At 41.2% G+C, this 22,342-nt stretch overlaps 1 protein-coding gene across 2 annotated transcripts in view; it reads left to right on the top strand.

The window, feature by feature from the left end:
• The first annotated feature begins 756 nt into the window (after positions 1-756).
• The window catches only part of KIF13B (kinesin family member 13B), a 191,934-nt gene continuing 170,348 nt past the window's right edge, over positions 757-22,342 (top strand). For both annotated transcript variants that reach the window (XM_054021922.1, XM_054021923.1), the window contains exons 1-2: positions 757-850; positions 9,173-9,266. In XM_054021922.1, coding sequence (XP_053877897.1) covers positions 796-850; positions 9,173-9,266 — 149 coding nt within the window. In that variant the 5' untranslated portion in view covers positions 757-795. The remainder of the gene's footprint in view (positions 851-9,172; positions 9,267-22,342) is intronic.

Below are 22,342 nucleotides of genomic sequence, written 5' to 3' on the forward strand. Positions count from 1 at the left end.
GTTCCTTGTCCCCTGACTGCCGCCTCCTGAGACCTTCCCCCCATCCTAACTGGCCCCCTAGGACCCTACCCCCCTACCTGTCCCCTGACTGCCCCAACCCTTATCCACACCCCCACCCCCTGACAGCCCCCCCCAGAACTCCTGACCCATCTAAACCCCTCTGCTCCCTGTCCCCTGACTGCCCCCTCCTGAGACCCTCCCCACCCTAACTGCCCCCTAGGACTCCACCCCCTACCTGTATCCTGACTGCCCAAAACCTTATCCCCACCCCCAGACAGACCCCCCCCCCCCGCGAACTCCCGACCCATCCAACCCCGCTCCCTGTCTCTGGACCGCCCCCTCCAGAACCTCCCTGCCCCTTCTCCGGCCCCCTGGCCCCCTTGCCGTGCCGCTCAGAGCAGAGCGCTGCGGAGCGGCGCGCGGGGCAGCAGGGGAGGGGGAGCAGGAGCAGGGGGAGGAGCTCCAGCCTGCCGGAGGCCCGAGGCGAGCGGCCCAGAAGGCCGGGGCACCACCTAATACGGTCCCTGCATCCTCAAGGGACTACATGTCCCAGCATGCAACGCTCTACGCTGAGTCACAGGCACGCGCGGGACTACGCTTCCCAGCACGCATCACGTCCTCCTGACCCTCTCGGCCCGAGGCGTGGCGCGTTGCCCGCTGGGGGCTGTAGTCCCGTTCCCTCCCGCACGGAGTCCCGAGGCTCCGCCCTCCGCTTCCCCCTGCCGGCAGGGTGTCCCGTGCCTCCTTGGCAGACGGAAGCCGAGGAGGAGGGAGAGTCGGAGGAGCGGCGGCGGGATGGGTGACTCTAAAGTGAAGGTGGCGGTGCGGGTCCGTCCCATGAACAGGAGAGGTGAGTGCAGCCCAGCCCAGCCCAGCCCCCTGCGCGCCCGGCCCAGGGGGGAAAGGGAGCGAAGTGGGGAGAGCCACCGACCGACCCTGCTCCCTGCCCCTCGCTGAGGGGGGAGACGCTGACCAACAGCCTCCCCATCCGAGGGGCGGGGGGAGACATCGACCGACCCCCCCTGAGGGGGGGGGAGACAGTGACGGGCCAATGCCCCCCCACTCCCCTCGCTGGGGGGGGGGGGGAGATAGTGACTGGTCGACACCCCCTGGGGGAGGAGAGAGAGAGAGAGAGAGACCCTCCCCCCCCCGACTAATTCACGCCCCCCCTGTAACCACCCCACATTTCTGTCCTTTATGAGTCTCATTCCTTCCAAGGTCTCCCCCTTCATAATCTTCCTCTCTTCTCTTCCTGCCTCTATAGAATCCCCCACCTCCTGCACCCATTTTACAATGGGGCTCCTTCCTTGTCCCTTCACTTCCTTCCCACTCAGATTTCTTCCTTCCCTGTCCCCCCCCCATCTCAATCTCCCCCCCATCAGCTTTCCCTTCTCCCTTCCACGAAATGACTCCTCCCCCCACATGTGAGAGTGACCCAAAGTGTCCCAGACTATGGGGACGTGAGGATAAAAGCAGCTGGAAGAGGAACTGTGAATCGATGGGGGAATTTTTAAAAATAATACACCCCATAGGCAAGTTTGAATTACAGACTGGGTATTTTTCTTTTACTTTTTTTTTTTTTAATCAGAAAAATTCAGTTGCTGCAGCTGGTCGAGAAACAAATTTACAAAAGGAAATATAGCATTTTAAAAAGTCAGGAAATAAATTAAGGACAAAATATACACGCACACACAATTAGTATCTCAATACAACACTTCTGATTCACCTGAAACTTACTGTCATGAACAGTGAGGTAATGCCAGGTTTGTGTACTACTGAGGTAAATGAGGGTTGCCCATCAATGTTGCAATAGAGGTATGTGTTATGTAGTCTTAAAGTCTGACTGTCTTAGGGATCATCCTCTGGTAACACTTTAAAAGTTGTTCTTGTGGTTTTATTTTTTTAATAAACCTAGCGGCACGAGAGTGATTTTTAAAAACCTGTGTTGTAATTTGCATTTCATTTTTAGTAACATTAGTATGAATCTTGGGAGGTCTTTGGATGTGAATTGAGAAATAGTCTGAATTCTGTTCAGGGTCATTGCTCATGACCCCCAAAAGGAGACTTTAAAATATTATAAACCTGTTGCTGACTGACTGTAGACACTTAACCTTTGAAATATTCTTGATATCTGCATGCTGTTATTGTCTTTGGACTGTAAATTCCTCAGGGCAGGGAGCTTTCTGCTGTAGATCTATAAAGTGGCATATACATCTGTGTTACACTTCTAGGCATTGTATAAATAAGTAGTAATAGGTTATTTGCAGAAGAAGTACAAGGATCTCTGTGCTGAAAAGGTTACCATTTTATCTATAAAAAGAACAGGAGTACTTGTGGCATCTTACAGACTAACAAATTTATTAGAGCATAAGCTTTCGTGGGCTACAGCCCACTTCTTCGGATGCATATACTTGTGGATACAGACTAACACGACTGCTACTCTGAAACCTGTCATTTTATCTATGGGTACTATTGGACTGAACGAGCTCCCATTATAGCTAATGGGAGTTGGATTGGGCCTCATATAAATAACTACATCTGCCTCCTTGCAAGACAGGTTTACCACACTAACTACTTGCATTGAAGTGGGTGTTTGAGTAAACATTCATTGGTCCACTTACGTTGCTCATTTGTTGCATCTTGGCTCAGATTGCATCCCAATACTATAAACACTTATGTGCGTAATCTCATTGAGTTCTGTGGAACTACTCACATGAGTGAGGGCCTGATGGTGGTCTGGGCAAGAACCATATCTTCGTTGTTGTATATTTAGCAACTAACATAATGAAACCCTGAACCTTTTTGGGGTGCTACCAAAGTATCTAATAATAATTATTATGATTGCTATTGTTCACAGCTGTTTCCTTCAATTGACTAGAACTATGTTGGGGTGTCTTGGTTCCAATGTAATTCTTTTTACTAAAGAATATTCACAAGCTCTCAATTTCATCATGATGCCAATCTGTAACTTCAGGTGAAGTGACATTTATTTTTGTGGTAGCTAGGGCGAGTGCTTTGCTTTACTTCACTTTATAAAAGTGTGTCATGTGATTCAGTTAAATGTCAACTGGATCCATAAAAACAAATAAGGGAAATCTAATGGCAGACAATTTGAACTCTTAAAATCTATTTTTACACTCTGTCTTCAAGTTTATTTTTCGTTCCAAATAGTATTGATAGATGCACTAAATGTGTTTGATTCATATATAAATCCTTTCCGTTATCTAGTGATGTACCATACCTATATATTAGTGTAGAGGGATCTTAACTATAGCATACCCTTGTTCATCTTAACAACGACCTTAGCTGGAGAAGATGGTTTAGTGATCTCTGCTTCAAATTTGAAGTACCTAGATTCCTTGGAACCATATGTTTAAATGTCGGTCATGTTATCTCAGACCTACCTCTTTCCAAGGTAGATAAATTGAGTACCACCCAGCTTGTTGAATGTAAGAACAAGGATTCTTGCGTCAGCTTGGATATTAAGGCCTTCTTTTCAAGAGAAGGAATTTTCCTTAGGGCTTGTCTACACTGGCAATTTACAGCGCTGCAACTTTCTCGCTCAGGGGTGTGAAAAAACACCCCCCTGAGCGCAGCAAGTGTCAGCACTGTAGAGCGCCGGTGTAGACCGTGCATCAGCGCTGGAAGCCATGGCCCTCATGGCGATGTGTTTTGTTTTTTTTAATAGCGCAGGGAGAGCTTTCTCTCAGCGCTCTGCTGCAACCACACAAGCCACGTTAACGTGCTGCCGTGGCAGTGTAGACTAGCCCTTAGTGTCCTTGCTGTGGATTTTCCACTATTATGCAATGTCCTGTGCACCAACTTTCTGTTGCCCTGCACTTTGGAGGTGGTTGCATTTCCACTATGTTAGGTGTATATTGTTTGTGAAATGTTCTGGATGAAAGGTGCTACAGAAATATAAATGATGTATCTGAGAATTGACGTTTATTATGCATGATTAATCTTATTGTTAGAGCATAACTAGTTTCACAAATGAAGTGGTAAATGTCACATCTTGATGACAGGTATCAGAGGGGTAGCCGTGTTAATCTGGATCTGTAAAAGCAGTAGAGAGTCCTGTGGCACCTTATAGACTAACAGACGTATTGTATCAATGTAGCGTAGATAGAGAAGGGGCATGAGTGGACGAGAACTGAGGAAGCATTGTTCCAGGTCAGCCATAAAAATGTTGGCATATTGTGGGGCCATATGGGTGCCCGTGGCGGTGCCACTGGTCTGGAGGTATATATTGTCATCAAATTTGAAATAGTTGTGTGTGAGGATAAAGTCACAGAGCTCAGCAACCAGTTGTGCTGTGGCATCATCAGGGATACTGTTCCTGACAGCTTGTATTCCATCTGTGTGTGGGATGTTTGTGTAGAGAGCCTCTACATCCATGGTGGCTAGGATGGTGTTTTCTGGAAGGTCACCAATGCACTGTAGTTTTCTCAGGAAATCTGTGGTGTCACGGAGATAGCTGGGAGTGCTGGTGGTGTAAGGTCTGAGTAGAGAGTCCACGTATCCAGACAGTCCTTCAGTGAGAGTGCCAATGCCCGAGATGATGAGGCGTCCAGGATTTCCGGGTTTGTGGATCTTGAGTAGTAGATAGAATAACCCCGGTCGGGACTCTAAGGGTATGTTGAATTGTTCCAGACAATACGTCTGTTAGTCTATAAGGACGCTTTGCTGCTTATCTTGATGTCAGTATGTGAAGAATAATACATTTTACTCTCCATTATCCTTTTAAAAGTGAAAGGTTAGAGTATATTAATATTAAACTCTCATAGTGTAAACAATAATAAACCCGGGGATGTGGAAAACTATGCAGTGACACATAGATAAAGCATGTGGTTCTAGTTTGTTTCAGCTTGCTTAAAATATAATTGCATCACTGAGAAATGCTTGTAATTCCTTGGGTGTGCTTAGCATTTACTCTCAAAGGGGGATAATAATTATGAGTATGGCTCAGATTTTGTCACAGATATTTTTAGTAAAAATCATGGACAGGTTTCAGTCAATAAACAAAAATTCAGGGAAGCCCGTGACCTGCCCTTGATTTTGACTAAAAATATTCCTGACAAAATGGGGAGGGAGGAGGTTCCAGCTCCCAAAGGGGCTCTGGGGCCTGCCCACCCGCCACAGCTGGGCCGCTTCGGGCGGGGAGGGGGGAACCTGCTGTCCGCTGGGGCTGGGAGCTCCGGGGTCCCTCTGCTGCCCTGCTGCTGGGAGCCTGCCGACAGCAGCAGCTGAGAGCTACGGTGCTGCTTGCTGACAGTTCCAGCCCCAGGCAGAAAATGTCACGGTTGTCTCTGGAAGTCACAGATTCCGTAACTGCTGTGAGCTCCTTGACATAATCGTAGCCTTAATTCTGAGCAATCACAGTTGAGTCAAATGTGTGTACTGCAAAGGCAAATACTTTGTTAAACTAAGTAAATGTACTTTTAAGCCTAGTTTTGTATGAGATTACCTTGATGTTTTGGCTTTATGTTTACTTGATCATTTTGAAGTCAACAAATGATCAGATAAAGTCAAAGCGTAAACTCTGCTAAAACTGGTTTCTGGTGAGCATGTTTATGGGAGAGTAAACACCATTGCATTACGATTTGAGTGTAACTTTAAAGCAGCCATTACTTCAATGGAGCAGAGCAGTTTTGTAGTCTTGCACTCTATACTTCCACCAGCGTACTTGCTGGATCAGAAACTTTCCAGACTAATTAATTGACTTAAAATATTTGTGCAATGAACAGTATGTGCAGCAGAAGAAATATCTGTAAAAAAGAATGCACCGCCACATGGAATGCCTTTATGAGGAACATTTGGCAGGCTCTCTTTTCTTGTATATCAGATTAAGCAGCAGAAGACAAAAGGAACACTTCCCCTGGGTTTTCAACAACTTGTCATTAATTCTCGTGATGGCGAGCGTCTCTTTGAGTTATAACTTCTCTAGCTGATGTGATCGCAATACAGTATTGTGCTCTTCCTGATGCACTCATACATATTAAACAATCTATAATTACTGCAAACTGAAAATTTTATGAATTGTACTTACACAATTATCTAGCAGAGGAAACTTGAAAGAGGACTGTCTAGAAATAAAGACCTGTTAGGTTGAAGGGACATATCACCTTAAATCACACTGCTGTCTGTTTTAAATAACTGTTGTACAAGGAATGCCTACATTTGCTGTAACTTTGCTCAGATTTTTTTCTCCTTAGTTTTGTTTATTTTGTGCAGTTGACAGTACTTCGTATATCATCAGTTGATTTTCCTTTTGTTGGCCTTTCACATAGCAAAGGGAAGAAATAATGACTTTTCAGATTTTTCTAAAACAAAAGATGACAGAGAGCATATGTGGTATCTGAAACTACTTTCAACGTTTAAAAAAAAAAAACACCCTAATTTTTAAGATGATGGTGCTTCTTTAAAATAATTTTTAAAACATTTTTTGTGTTGTAAAACTTCAAGATTAAAAATAAATGCTTTCAAAACTCTTCACATTTAATGTGATTTAGATTTCTGCATTTTTCTCAGCTTGGACAAACTTTAGTAAACAAAAACCTAACTTCACATTTAGGTCCTCATGCAGTAGCATAATACCACAACATACAGTTGTAAACTTTGCAGAGCAATGTTAATCTGTTTTAAATTGGAAAAAAGAAATTCCACTGGCATTTAAAAAAAATAAATCAGGTAAAACTTCTGTTGGTCTCAAACTTTGTAAAAGCTTATTTTGAACTTCTATTTCGGGCCAAATTTGACGTAGCAGAAAAATTAAAGCTTTAGTTATTTATACAGTTAATACCATTTTCATTTTTCATAGTTTTCATACTTCAGTTATTCAGTATAAACCACATAAAATACACCTTTTAGTCATTTTAGCCAACAGATTTCCTAAAACTGAAATGCTTGTTTTAAAAGGCAACATAACTCCTCAATCTTGACCAACATTTTGATAAATTGCAGGCATACAAGTTTTACTTTAGCATCTCACTTTTCCTTAGAATTATCACAAAGCATTTCTTACAAACTGTATATTAGGATCACTTTGTCTACCATTGAACTATAGCCACCTCAGAGGTAGCTGTTTAAAAATACCCTACATCAGTATGTAATAGTTCAGAAATTTCCATATATGCCTGATTTCTTGGGTCCCAGATCCAATCTATAAAATCCCCTGAAAGTTGTATCTGCCTTAGAACTGGTAAGTTAGGTGTGGGCCTAAAATTGTATTTATCTACAAAAATTGAGGTGAAATTGGACATGCAGTTCCTTAATTTTCACCCTAAATAAAGAGGTAGAGTTGACATAACCCCACAAAGTCTTTGGGCTAATCACAGGGCTAAAAGCATAAGGTTTGCGTGTGGGATCTCTTATAAGACTCATAAGGGTCGCCAGGAGGTTGATGCACTTAGGTGAAGCCCCACTCCAGTGCAGCTCCTCAGGTCTTCAGGACCTGGGCTCTTCTTCTAATGATTTTAAGAAGATGAATCTCCCCTCAAGCACACCTTGAAGGAATCAAGAAAAAGGTGTGGAGAGAGGAAATGCCCACCATTTTCCTTCATGCCTGAGTTGCACAATAGGAATTCATTCATTCAAATGAAGCTAACATACTGGCACGTATGAGTGGTGAGTGCACATTATCTAACAGTTATTCACATGACTTTGTTAAACACCTGATGCAAATCCAAAAGGTAAATTTGGATACGTGGCAAACATACTTTTGATTTCTTTTGTTTTCAGGGTAGATGTCCCATCCCCATGCTCTGCAGCTCTGAAATAGGCTTTTGTTACTCTATAGTAAATATTTTCCAAGATGATGAAACTGTGAAGTCTCCAAAATTAATCAGCCGATTACTGTATCCTGGTAGTATTCTTCTGCCTTCAGTGAAACAAGTGGTTGTTGATTGTGCTTCCCCAGTTAATGCTGTATCTAGTCCCAGTAGATCTGGTAGCATTAATCAGTATTGCCAGCCCCAAGCAGTCAATCAAGAGTCAGTCTTTAAAAATAATCACAAGATTGGTTTAAAAATCATGAGACTTTAAAAAAAAATTAGTTTTTGCTCTTTGCATTCTGGTGTCTGATCCTTCACATCCATCATAGGGTTTTTTTTAACCTTTTTGTGATAAGGTAAAAAACAAATCTATTCATAGATGGCTACATGGAAAATGAAAGAAACCTGCTTCTAGTATGTTACTTTTGTAGTGCCCAGAAGTGTGTTAGGTGTTTCACAGAATAACTTGAAACACACGGTCCTTGCCTCAAAGAGTTTACAGTCTAAATTTGAGATGTTATGTAAAGAGTGGAGGTGGGGATGAGGATTACAGTAAACATGGTTAGTCAGTTTAGGCATGAACACCTCTTGGTGACTCAGCTAAGGTTTTTTTTAGCATGTAAAAGTGAGGATATTCTGCTCAGGTTCTTATTCAGCTTTCATAATCATAGTATCTGAGCTTCTTTCAGAAGTGATTTAAGCAATATGATTAGTATCTGTCATGACTATACTATTTACTCATTTGGGGCCTTGTAAAAGTGGATTTTCTAGATCTAGTGTCATAATATTGCTCCCGTTTCACCCTATCGACGACTCCACCTGTTGGTGAGTAAGCACTTCAGTCTTGCTTCACTTCTACCAAAAACTAGTTTCAGTACTTGAGGTGGAGAGTATTCCCATACTCTCCTAACAGTTTTATTACTCACACCAGGTAGCCTATTACTTTCAGGGATGTCACCCCTCTTGTCTCTAGTAGTTGGTCTGGAATCTGCTGGTGTCTCAGTGCTGGCAACTGGCACGAGATCTCTGTGTCACACCAGTGGATGAGTACATAACTGGAAACTTGCCTCATACTAGGGCCAGCCTACCGCCTGACTAGATATGTGAAACTAACAGCATCAAGGAGAGCTGCCAAGGTGGTACCATGCTAATAGTTACTTCCCTAAAAGAAGCCTTGTATTGCCTTTGATAAAACTTAAATACTACTTTCATTTTGAAAAGAATAAATGCTTTTAAATCAGACTAAATCAATCACAATAGAGTATCTCTGGCACTGAAGTTTAACACTAGTTCTCTTTTTATTGTGTGGCTAGTGGGGAGCTTGGTGGCTAGAGGAAGCAATGGTACATAAAATCTGGTACATTAAGAATAGCATTTGACACTTTTTTATTTCTTTATAGAGTTTGATCTGCATACAAAATGTGTGGTGGATGTGGACACAAACAAGGTTATTCTTCACCCTGTAAACACCAATCTTGCAAAGGGAGATGCCAGGTAAGACTTTTAAACTAAGCAGCACTGGTCTAGTACATTAGGTATGGATCTAGCAACTGGGAGATTTTGGTTCCTACATGTGATCTTGGGCACATTTCTTAAATTCCCCATCTTTAAAATGAGGCCAATAATGTGTACCCACCTCAGTAAGATACTCTTGAGATCTACAGGTGATTCTAGAGTGAATACTTGCTCACCACCCTTCCCTAACTAATATTTCAACCCATAATGCCATTAGTTACCTTTTCATTTATTCATTTCTGTACTCCTGTCTGCATTGTTTTAGATGTGACAGCTGATTTCAGAGCAGGGCAAAGTCTCCCTCATTTTTGGAGGAAGGAAATTTGCTCATACTTTTTTACCCAACTGTGCTTGTGTCTGGTCAGTAAGGGAAAGGACATGCAGGCATATTGGAGAGATCTATAGCTATAATAGGTGCCTAGATATTGATGGTATTAGATGCATTAGGAATGTTTAGCATGGAGATGACAGTTGAAGGCAGGGACTAACTTTTGTGTAGAAAATGGCCAAGAGACTGCAAATTTATTAACTCCTAAATGCCAAAGGTCCTGTTGATGTTTGAAAGAGGGGGAGAGTGACGAGCTTATTTCTTGTTTGGTCTCAGGAGAAGAAAGGAGAAACAGAAAACAAAGTGGGCTGAAAGAAAGAAGGGTGAAGTGTAGAGAGAGACCAGTGAAAATGTACTGAAAACAATACAGCAAAAGAGATGACATTATCCATTTATTTAAAAAAAGAGCAAAAACAGGAGTTAGGAAGTATATTGATGCTAGGAAGGTAAGGAAAGAATAACAGGTGAAAATTGTAGTTCTTTACATTTCAAAAAACTTACTTAAAGTTGGTTGACAGTGTTAAATACAATGCATAACTACTTTTTCCTTAAAATTACAGTGGTTTGGGGAGTGTAGTGGCACAGTAATTCATCCTGTCCAGTAGACTTAGTCTTTGGGCTAGAAGATGTCAAGTAAACTTCTCAAGCCCTAAGTAGCATGTGGAAAAGTGAGGCAAAAGGAGATTAAGGAGACCCTATGCAAACTTCCACTGATGTCAATGAAAAGGCTTCTACTGAAGTCAGTGGAAGCTGGTTCAGGCCTTTTGTGACTTGCCTGAAGTCAAATAAGAAGTCTGGCAGAGCTAGGTATAGAACACATATTATTTAGCTCATAACTCCAGTCCTCTGCTCTAGCCACAAGACCAACTAATTCTGTCTCGAAAGTTGTCTAAACTGTTCATGTAAAGTCACTGGGAGTGGGTAAGGAACATGTAGTTAAAATACATGTTGTGGGTGGGGAATTCAGTCACGTGGTGGAAGTGCTTTCACTTCCCTGGACTGAGTCAGCTCATTAAACAATGGGCAAAGTTCAGATTTGCTAGACTGTTATATTGGGATTACAAGGTGTGTATCCCCTGTGAAAGGAAAACTAGCGTTCCTCCCACTTCTAAGTCAATAGACTGAAGGCCTAAGTACAAAACTGAGAACCATATAATTGGAGCAAAGCCACATGGAGGTTGAGGGTGTGGAACACAGTAGCTCATATTCATTGTTGTTTTGTTATGGATTACGTGGCTATCTCATCCCTGTCCTTTACCTGTGACATTGGCCAGTCTGATTAAAGCTCTGCATTACACATCTCTCCATCCACAAATGTCAGAAAATCTGGTACTGTGGCCAAGTCAACAGGCAAGCAAGTATTTTCCATTTCCCAGTTTCCACAGTCTGTGAAATGTAACAGAGGGTCCTGTGGCACCTTTAAGGTGTTAGTCTTAAAGGTGCCACAGGACCCTCTGTTGCTTTTTACAGATTCAGACTAACACGGCTACCCCTCTGATACTTGAGTCTGTGAAATATTACTTTAGGGACAAATACAGTCCTGCATAACTGAAAAGGGTAGCATAGAGTCAGAGAAATTTGGCTGTGGCACGAGGGTTGAGGGAACGTATCTGTATCTAGCAGATTTATATCAAAACATCTGCACTGTCCCTACATCCTCCCCACACAAATTCCTTGAGGCCAGGCCCATGAGTTTGTGGAAAATTCCTCACTGCTTTTTTCAAGTTTTAGGTAGAAGATTTCAGGCAGTAACGAAAATTCAGTTGATAAGATGTCCTAGTCTGGGATAAGGGTCCGTGAAGTGAGGTTGTACATGAACAAGGCAATTTATAATTCAGTTACTAGTAACTCTTGGGATCCTTGTATTCCGTATTAAAGGAGGCTTTCTCCCCACTTGCCTTTCCCCTGCATCACAAAATAATCAACTGTAGAGTTTGGAAGGTTTGACTCCCTTTTTTTTTGTTTTATTTTTTATTTTATTTTAAACATTAAACAATCCAGCAAGTCAACTGTTTTGTCTCGGGTATAGATTTATGGCTTTACTTACATATGACTGGATGTTCAGTGACTAATCTTTTAATGATGCTCTAGATTTGTAAAGCAAAACTTCATAGTTCGGCGTGTTGTTTAAAAGAAAAGTTGAAACTCCTGATTTCTAGTCCAATTCTTAATGGATATCTTGAGAACTTGGACTTTAACATCTCTGCTTCTGTTTTTCCCCATCTTCAGGATGAATCTTGTATTTACCTACTTCATTAGAGATGGTGAAAATTAATGTATGCTAGTCAAATGATTTGAAAGCCTTAGATGAAGTGTGTCTGACTCTGTGTGTTTCTGAACAGGTTACACCCTGAAGACACTTATTACCCCTGCTAGCCTTCCTTAACCCAGGAGTGGTCTTACATGGGACAGAGAAATCAAGCCAGTTACTGTATTGAGTAGCCCTTATTATGGCTTTGCTGGTAGTGTCAGTAATCTGCTCATGTAAAGTAGATCAACTTCGAAATCTACAGAATAAGCTCCAAGCTGGTATGCTACAGTACTAGCTCTAATCTTACTTTGGTTTTGTGTATGTTCTTCCTCCCTTGTAAAGAAGGAAGCTATATTTTATTTATATATGTATACACACCTGTTCCGTAACGCTGTCTGCAAAGGCCTACCAAGAACAACTTCTCTAAAGCTGCTGTCATAAAAAATGCTTTGCTATAAATCCTTAGAAGTTGATCTTCTGTCTAGCTCCTCCCATCTCCGCACTGCAGCGGCACAGCTGCAGCACTTAGTGAATACGCTACCTATGCGAACAGGAGAGCATCTCCCCTCAGCATAGGTACTCCACCTCCCTGAGTGGCCATAGCTGTGTCGACCGGAGAAACCCGTCCGTTGACATAGCACTATCTACACTGGGGTTAGGTTCACAGGCGCTGACTTTTGTTTTTGCTGGTGGATTTCCCACCCCATCCTGCAGCCCCACTGCCACTTGGCCTCTTCCAGCTCCTGCTCTGCCCCCTCCCCCGAGACTCCCCCAAGTGCCTCTGCTGCTCACTCCTCTTTGCCCTCTTCCCTGAGCACCTCCCACCCACTGTTCGTTCCTTTCTGCCCCCTCCTGCCTTAAGGACGAATGACAGGAGAAGGGGGCAGAGAGGAGCAAACGACCATGGCCTCGGGGGAAGAGGCGCAGCATGATGGGGAGCAAGGGGAAGAGGTCAAGCAGGGGAGGGGCCTCAGGGCGGAGTGCAGGCCAGGCAACAGGCCGGGGGTGCTGAGCACCTCCGATTTTTTTTCCGTGGGTGCTTGAGCCCTGGGGCACCCACAAAGTTGGCACCTATGGTTATGTTGATATAACTATGTCGCCTGAAAATCCACACCCCAGAGCGACGTAGTTATACCAAGATAAGTTCCTAGTGTAGACCAAGCCTAATTTTATCTTATGGAGCTGTTTGTGTTCTCTCTGTTGCAAAAGGTCAGAGCTCATATTTCCTCACCAACATAAAATTTTACAGTGCACTGCAAGCATTAGTCAAAAGTTTATTAGTTTGTGGTTGGCATGGGGGGAGGGTGTGAATTCATTTTGATAAGGGTGAAAAGATAATATCTGCATAGCAACTGGGATGTCTGTAAGAACTAAGTTTTTGAATAACCCATAAATAGATAGCACTTCCTGAAGCTTTTAAGGCTTCTTGATTCTAGACTCTTCTGTTTTGTTTTTTTGTTTAGAAAACACAGTATTTAAAAATACTGAGATTATTTTTTTGAAAGCCTAGAAATTAACTACTTTTGACCAATTAGGGAAAAGGAGTTAAATTACAGGGCATAACTATAATTGTGTGTAAATGATAAACCCTTCGCTAATTTGCATAGTGGTCACACCCAGGGTTATAAACAAAGAGCGATGGTTGTAAATTACAGCATTTACTAAATCTGTCCAATAGAAGCCAGCTTTACAAAGAGTATTGTACTTTATTTTATTTTATTTACCATGTGCCTTTATTAAGCGCTAAAAGTACTTTCAGATACTATGCATGTTCTTTAGTTCCAGTCCCTATTTATGGTTTTATAGTCACATTACTATTTTCAACCCTCCCCCCTCCTTCCCCATTATTGTATGACAGACTGACAAACAAGGGACCTTCCATGGTAAACTGTGCAACTGACTACTTTATGCAGTTGATAATTTTTGTATACAAACAAAAATGATCTTTCGGCTATACAAATATTAGGTAAAAACTGTTCAATTACAAGTGTAATTGACGGTGACTCTCAAATATCTAATAACCATCAAATATCTAACACTGCTCTTAGTAATAAATAAATTAATAAATTAAAAAAACATAAATCATGGCTTGTTTGTTTTTAGTGTTCAAAATGACAGCAGAGTCTGTTGCTAAGGAAACTGGGTTATATAAAAAATTTACACAATTTTCACTATCCCCTAAGGATTTTCAGAAAGCTGAAGATGGAATCAGCTGGCATCTTACTCAACTCTGAGATTTTTTGCATCCTCAGTATGCATGTTTGGAACTCAGGGGTTACCTCTCTTTCGCTCACTTGATAAGCAGCAGCCCAACCAATTATAAGCAAGAACGTTTAGTGCCTTTATAGGATTCTTCAGCCACTCACCTTCCGCAGATTTTTCTGAGGCAGATGTGGAAGCCCCTACAGAGACTTGAGCGGGAGATGGCAAACAATTATGGGCTACAGCCTTTGCCAGTAGAGATTCTTAACAGGCTCCACTTTGAAGAGCCATGGAGACATGGCAACTGGATCATTATGGCTACCACTAACCACTGGGTAATATCCCTTAGGAGATAAATCTTATCTAAGCGAACTTGACAGGGTATTGAGAAAGCAGAACTAATTTTCATGGAGCTCAGCAAACAGCCTAGCTGTTCTAGAGCAGGGTGAACTTTTCATAGACCGCAGATTTGAATGAGTGCCTGATTTAATAAGTTGGAGATGAAACAGTAGATAATCTAGTATGCTGAACTCTTCAACTCTTTCTCTGTGTTGGAACTGATTGATTTTTAATGATTTTTAATGAGGTTAAGAGCTCTTTGTTCCTGTTCCAGAAGAGAGGGAGATGGGGTTTTCCCCAGACCTGCTCTTTTCAGGTAATAAAGATGAGATGGTGTAAGAGATTGATGTATCAAAAGACATGGTGCTGGAAAATAATGATCTTTGAGTCCAGAGTATTAAGTAGCATACAACCAAGAGTTCTGAAGGAACTACAGAGTGAAGTGGCTGAACTGCTAACTAAAATATGCAATCTGTCAAACTAAATAGTCAAGGGGTGAGAAGTAATCACTGTCATAGGTTTAAAAACCAGCTAAGAGATGAGGGAGTAGGAATAAATGGTCAACTTTTTGCCATATTGAATATTGACATTGGGGTGCCCCCAAGACGCTATTAGAACCAGAATTTTACTTTTATGAATTACCCGGAAAACACCTGAATAATGAGATGGTAAAATTTGCAAATGAGAAGAAATTATTTAGGCTAGTCGTGACTAGAGAAAACTGAGGAACTCCAGAAGGACCTAATAAATCTACGTGAACAAGGTAGCATGATGGCAGATGAAATTTTATGTTGACAAATGCAAACTAATGTAATACTCAGGGCAAAGGACCTGAGAAGTTCAATGAAAACATCTGCTCATTGTTTAACGTTGGTTTTAAAGGAATGTGAATATAGTGCCATTGTATTTTTTAAAAAAAACAGCAGTTCATCCTTGCCTAAAATAATGAAGTCTTCAGTTCTGGTCACTACATCTGAAAAACTGAGCAGAAACTGGAGATTTCCAGAGTTGGGATGCCAAAATGATTAGAGACGCATACACGAAGATGAAAAATTGGGACTGTTTAGAGAGGAGATGGAATGATTTGTAAAATAATGAATGGTGTAGAAAAGGCAAAGTGTGACTTCTTATGTACTCTCATAATATAAGAACAATAGGTCATTCAGTGAAGTAGTAGAAAGGCAACACAATGCATAATTACTCTGTAGATCTCATTGGCACACTATATCACTAAAGCCTAAAGCTTAATAGGATTCATAAAAGGATTATCTATTTATATTGATGATGGGAACATACACAGTTACATTAAGTAGAATGACTTTCTTTTAGAAAGCATATCAACCTCATGATTCAGGGCATAAGCCATGACCACTTGTTTCTTGAGGTTATGCAGAAGCTTCCTTTATTGGGCAGGTTCCATAACTATTCAGTATGTGGTTTCCTGAACTTTACTCTGAAGCATCTGGTACTGAATGTGGCCAGAAACTGAATATTGGATTAGATGGATGACTTGTCAGGTCTGGTCCTGCAATTCTTATGTTGCTGTTTGACCTCAAGCCTGCTGGGGAAGGAAATGTTTCTGTGCCTGAAGATGAAAGGAGAATAAGTTACAATTTACCGCCTTTTTCTTTCCCCTTTCCTCCCTGTTGCTAGCTGTTGTTTTACTTTTGCTTGGGATGGCATCAATTCACAACTGATGTTCTGTAGGTGTAGAAACAGAACTTGTTAGCTAATTGGCTCTGTGCACATCAGTATGCTGTTGAGGAATTTCTTGCCTTATGGATGAGTGTTCATATTCACTTCTAAAGCTCCAATTGTGAGTGGAATGTATGAGTTACATATTCAGTTTAGTCTTACACTAAACAAGTCTTCATACTGTGTCTTGTCATATGAAAGCATCCACTAAGGAAGGACATAGCATTTATGAAAAAGTTCCAAAAAATCCTGGACTGTGACTGGTTGGCCTTTTGACAACGAGCTGAGGGGAAGCCTGCAGCTTACAAGATCCATATTGGTGTACGGAGGGTGTGGAAATACAGCTAACCGGTAATTCTAGTGAGCAAAAAGAGCCTTGTGAGACTGATGTTTCCTGTATTACTAGTATTGCCTGTGTAGCTCTGTTGTCTGAGTGTTTGAAAACTGTATTTAACAGATGTGTTCAGTAAGATCACCTGGAGATTTTTCTTATGAAATTTTTTCATGCAAACTCTTGCTGACTTTTATAGATCAACTTCCTAAGCAAGCTTGAAGTTTAGCTGTAAAATAGTTCCTCTAATCCAGGCCTTTGTCATTTAAAATTATGACTTAACTATTTGAATGGTTGCACAGGTTTTTGGCAAAACCAATTACTTTTTAAGTCCGTTATTAGTAGGACTTATTGTATTACAAGGCATATAAGACGTAAATTATGTAGCATATTTCCTGATTTATGCAGTAGAGCTGAACTGTATTTTGTACTCCAAAGGGATCTTTAATTTTACTGAAATAATTCTGACTCTGTGTGTGTGTGTGTGTGAGTGAGAGAGAGAGAGAGAGAGAGAGAGCTCAAATGCCACGTGAATTCATCAAGAGCTTGTGTGGACTCCTGAGATGCTTGGGCACTGGATGGCAACTGACTACCCATTCTGCATGGTACTTAAGCTGGGTAAGTGTGGGGACAGTCAGAGTTAGGATTTGAAATTCTATCTTGAGGACAGCAGGAGGAAGCTTCCAAGAGTATGCAACTGCCATCTAAGACTCATAAACCACACAGAAGTGGAGGTTCCACTCTTATGTGGTTTAGGAGTTGGACAGCATGGGGAGGTGGCTGCCATGTGAAACACCTACCACGTGCAGGAGTTGGACATTTAGGAGCTGTGCCAGAAAGGAAGTTGGCTGTTGTACAGAAAATGATAGGTGTCTATACTAAGGAACTAGAAGGTGGCAGTAACATGAGAATTTTTGTGGATTTGTGATATGTGGATTAATGTAGCATCCTGGCAAAAATGTAAATATATTCATCCATTTGGGAGGCTAAATAACTGCATAATGTCCAGGGCCTTAAGTATTAATTTATGAAACTAGACAAATATGGTCATCACGTGACCGCCTGAGAGCTGTGTCTGGTGTGAGACATAAAACAAGGATTCAGAAATTCCTACAGTTGTCAGATGAAACCTACTATAGTTATTTTAATGTTCTTTTTTATTTTTAGAACAAAAAGTTGAAATGACATTTAAATGTGTGACTGGAATAAGAATCTTTTGGTTCTGCATTTGAAAGATAACCAGTTTGGGACTGAGAATGTAATCAGGCTGTAAAATAGTTTCATACTAACTCAAGACTAAAAGTGAAAATGCAGAAACTAATCAAAAACTCTTGCTATGGAGAAAATGTAATAAAGAGAACCTGCAACTATCCCTGCAGGCTTGTGTGTGCTTAATATAAAAAGAAACTGCTGTATTTTCTCAAGCAAAACATGAAATAAACTTAGTTAAAAAAATCAAATGTTACAATTATGTAAATATCTAAAGGATAAATACGTTCTTCCCATCCCTTTCCTCCCCCCGGTTTGGCTCTTTGCTAGTCAATCTTCCCCTCATTGTGACCATCCAAATCAGAGCTATGAAAAGCTTTGTAAATTCTATACTGTGGACTATAATGTAAGTGAAAACTGTTTTTAATTAGAGCCAGGTCTTTTGCACCTCTCAGCTCCCCTGTTTTCATAGCCCACTCCAGAGGAATTTGCATACTAACAGGGAGTTCTTAGGACTTCTGTGATAGCCAGATGTTCGGTTCACTAGATGCTTTTTCCATCAGACTATTTTTTTTTTTTTTAGAACTACTTTCATGGGTATAACAAGCTCACCAGTTTCAATACTATATGCAACAGTCTTTTCCTTTCCTTCCTGCCACCTCCTTTAAGTTCATCTTCAGACGGGGAAGAAGTAAAATAATTTTAAAGAAATACTTCACTCCCCTAAAATATAGATTGCTGTAAGTTTTATATGCAGGTGTGCTCAGAACTGCATTTCTTTTGCACTTCAGTTTCTTTTCATTCTCCGGTTTGCCTGGAGTACATAGATATGAATGAAATTTTGGCTTTATACAATGGAGGCAGTAACCTTATTTGGAATTAAAGCCTTTGGAAAACATTCTAGGGGCTAAGATGCAGTGAGCGACTAAGGGCTTGTCTACACCGGCACTTTACAGCGCTGCAACTTTCTCACTCAGGAGTGTGAAAAAACACCCCCCTGAGCGCTGCAAGTGTCAGCGCTGTAGAGCGCCGGTGTAGACAGCGCACCAGTGCTGGGAGCTATTCCCCTTGTGGCGGTGGTTTTTTTATAACGCTGGGAGCGCTCTCTCCCAGCCCTATGCCACAACTACACAAGCCATGTTAAAGCGCTTTAACGTTGCTAGTGAAGACATGTCCTAAGTCTAGACTGTATTTAGTGTAAACGCTAACTAGACGTCACTGTATTATTGTGTCCATAATTAATGCGCTTGCAGGAACGTGAGAGACATTAATCTGCAAGGTGGTAGGGAGGTCAGCACCCCTAGTTTCTTATGAATTAGGTTTATTAATAAACAGATCAAAGTTCTGTATCATTTAGAAGAGATGTGAAAGAGTGAATAAGTGGCCTTAAAGACGGATTTATAGAAAGCATTCCATATGTAAGGGTAGCATCAACGAAAGCATGATGTTGAATAGAGATTAAGGTAAAGCAAAACTGTTTAACTTCTAATTTAGATTACTTACAGTACAGTGCTTGAGGCAGTGTTGTCAAATGGTTGAGTAGACAATTAGAAGTTAGGAATTCCTGGATTCTGTTCCCACCTGTGTCTTAGACTTGCTGTGACCTCAAATTCTAAGTTCTTCATTGACATGACAAGCTATAAAAGTCTTGCAAAAGTGATTACATTAACCCTGTGTTTGTCAGGCTTAAAGTTTCGAAAAGGGCTGTAAGATCCTTAGTAAAAAGAGTTTTGGGGAAGGATATGCATTATGAAAAATGAAGCTTATTTTTTATTTATCACAAATTGGACTTTAAGTTTGTGATGCTTTAATGATTAATTTAGGGTGTTTGTGTCTCCAGACAAACAGCAACTAATTGCAATATAAATACTCTTACGAAGTTGTTTACTGTCTTCCTCTGTATCTGCATTCAGAGACCTATAGAATATAATAAAAACAATTCAAAAGGACACAGTTTACTTAAATCACATTGCTATTTGAAAGGTTAAACCTAATAAGATTACTAGGAATAGCTGAAAAATTAGTTAGGATATCTCCATATATTATTATTTATTATATCTCCTAGAACTGGAAGGGACCCTGAAAGGTCATCGAGTCCAGCCCCCTGCCTTCATTAGCAGGACCAAGTACTGATTTTGCCCCAGATCCCTAAGTGGCCCCCTCAAGGATTGAACTCACAACCCTGGGTTTAGCAGGCCAATGCTCAAACCTATAGTGAGTTCAGTTTCTCTCATTTAAAAAAATCCTTTTATAAAATGTATATTAACCCCTAGACGGCAACAAAAATCCCCCATTAAAACAAGTTCTAAAATAATTTAAAAAATAAAAACCTCACACTGTTATTTAAAGAGTGCTGTCAGAAATTGATTATTTTTCATATTTAGTCAATTAAAAAATACAGTACTATAACCACAATATAAAATTAAAAACAGTCTGTGTGTATATAAGATCTTTGTCTCTTTTAAAGAAAACCTATTACAGGTATATTATAGCTTGAATTTTGAGCAGCTGCAGGGTATTCTTATATGTGTCTCTGTAGCCTTTGATGGTTTGTATATAAGCTGTAAAATTGCAGGTTTAATATTTGTGAAAATTATAGCAACATTGTTTCGGATGGGGTTTTTGGGGATCCAGGAATCTGTGCCTCTCTAAACTCCTGCTGTTTGAAATGATCATGAGTGGCCGACATGAAGGGAAGCCCACGAGGGTCTTAAACCAACCCCAACGTGACTGCACAGTTGCCATGGTGTTGTTTTTGACCAAGAAGAGTGTTGTCACTTGGCCACATACTAAACACAAAGCAAACCTGTAATGGGTGATTCCCTTTTAGCTTAATGTTGCTAACCCTTAAAAAGAAGACAGCTTGTAGCAGCTGTGAAGCAGAAGGTGATATCTGTTTTCAAAGGGGTTTTGTGTGTGTGCACGGTATCCTGAGACTTACTCCAGAGAAACGTTTTTTCCTCTCCCAAGTCCTCTCCTTTCCATTTCATCTGGATGGGATGATGCATAAATATCATAAAGCAGATTGTTTCTTTGCATTGCAGCTGTGCATAAATTGAAATTACTCATTCTGGAGGCACAGGATTTAGCAGATAGATGGCAGATGGCATTAATATGTTTGAGCCCAACTATTTTGTGCTGTAATTATTTCATACCTGCAGAAACTACTTTACCGGTGAATGACCTCAAAACAATGATGGCTCTGAGTCAGCGAATTGGTAGTGGGAGACTGAAAAAGTGCTTTCCTTTTTAATATGAATTTGCTGGTAGCATTAGTAGTGAATACATCCAGTTCCTTGCACAAGAAAAAGCAACTTTGCAAACATGGTCTGTTCCAGATTGTAAACTGATGTGTTTGGGTTTAGAATTCTCAGTGTCATTGTCGGCGATCCCTCAAGGTCGAGGATGATCTTTCACAGGTTTTATTTTGTATGGGTCCTTTGGTGACTGAGGAGTTTGATCCTTGAGCCGCAGGCTCATTGGCAGATGTTGCAGGTGGTATTGGAAGTCAGGGTTGGGCCATGCAAGGCGATTTTTCTCAAAAGTGGACCTTTCTTCTCTGACAAATCTTTGCCAGTTATCCCTATCTTGGGCTACCGTCTCCCAGTGTGTGGTGTCGATGCCACATCTCTTGATGTTTATCTTGAGGATGTCTTTAAAGCATTTCTTTTGGGCTCCGTGTTTCCTTTCTCCTTTGGTGAGTTGGGTGTACAACAATTGTTTTGGTGAGGGTACATCAGGCATGTGCACACAGTGCCTGCTCCACCTCACCTGGTGCTGGATAATCAGGGCCGCAACACTGAAGATGTTGGCCTCTGTGAGGACACTGACATTAGTGCAGCAATCCTCCCACTTTATGTTGAGGATCATCTGAAGAAAGTGCTGGTGCTTGGTGTCTCAGGTTTTTCAGGTGTTTTCTGAAACAAGTCTCACAGCTGTAGAGGAGAGCTGGGAATGCCACTGCTTTATAAACTAAAAGTCTAGTGTGTGTTCTGATGTTGATTGTTGAACACCCACCTGGCGAGACAGTCTGCCAAAGGCAAGGCTGGCACAGTGGATTTTGTGCTGAATTTCGGTGTCTATATCTGCCCTCTGTGAGAGATGGCTACCAAGATAGGTAAAGTATTCTACATTTTCCAGTTCTTCTTTGTTGATGTAGATCTTCCTTTCTGGGGCTGATGATCAACTGGGAGCTGGCTGGTGAAGAACTTTTGTTTTGCCAATGTTCAGCGTTAGACCTAGGGTTTTGTAAGTTTCAGAGGAACAATTAAGGACTGTTAGTAGATCCTCCTTTGAGTGTGCAACTACAGCACAATCATCTGCATACTGGAGTTCGATTATTGTTGCTGATATTACTTTAGTTCTGGCACGGAGATGAGAAAGGTTGAAGAGGTTACCATCTGTCTGATATTGGATGCCAATGCCCTATGGTAGACAGTCTTGAGGTTAGCGTTTTCATAGCTGCTAAGGAAATGGAGAAAAGGATGGGTGCTAGTACACAACCTTGTTTTACGCCAGTTCGGATGACAAAGGGCTCAGAGGTAGAGCCACTGCACAGGATGGAGGCAGTCATCTCATCATGGAGTCATCTTACAATGATGGTAAATTTGCTTGGGCAGCCAAACTTTGACATGATTTTCCACAGAGCCTCATGGTTGACAGAGTCAAAAGCTTTGGTCAGATCGATAAAGGCCATATAC

This window comes from Malaclemys terrapin, chromosome 3 (assembly GCF_027887155.1).
Source record: "Malaclemys terrapin pileata isolate rMalTer1 chromosome 3, rMalTer1.hap1, whole genome shotgun sequence".
In the NCBI taxonomy this organism is placed as follows: Eukaryota; Metazoa; Chordata; order Testudines; family Emydidae; genus Malaclemys; species Malaclemys terrapin.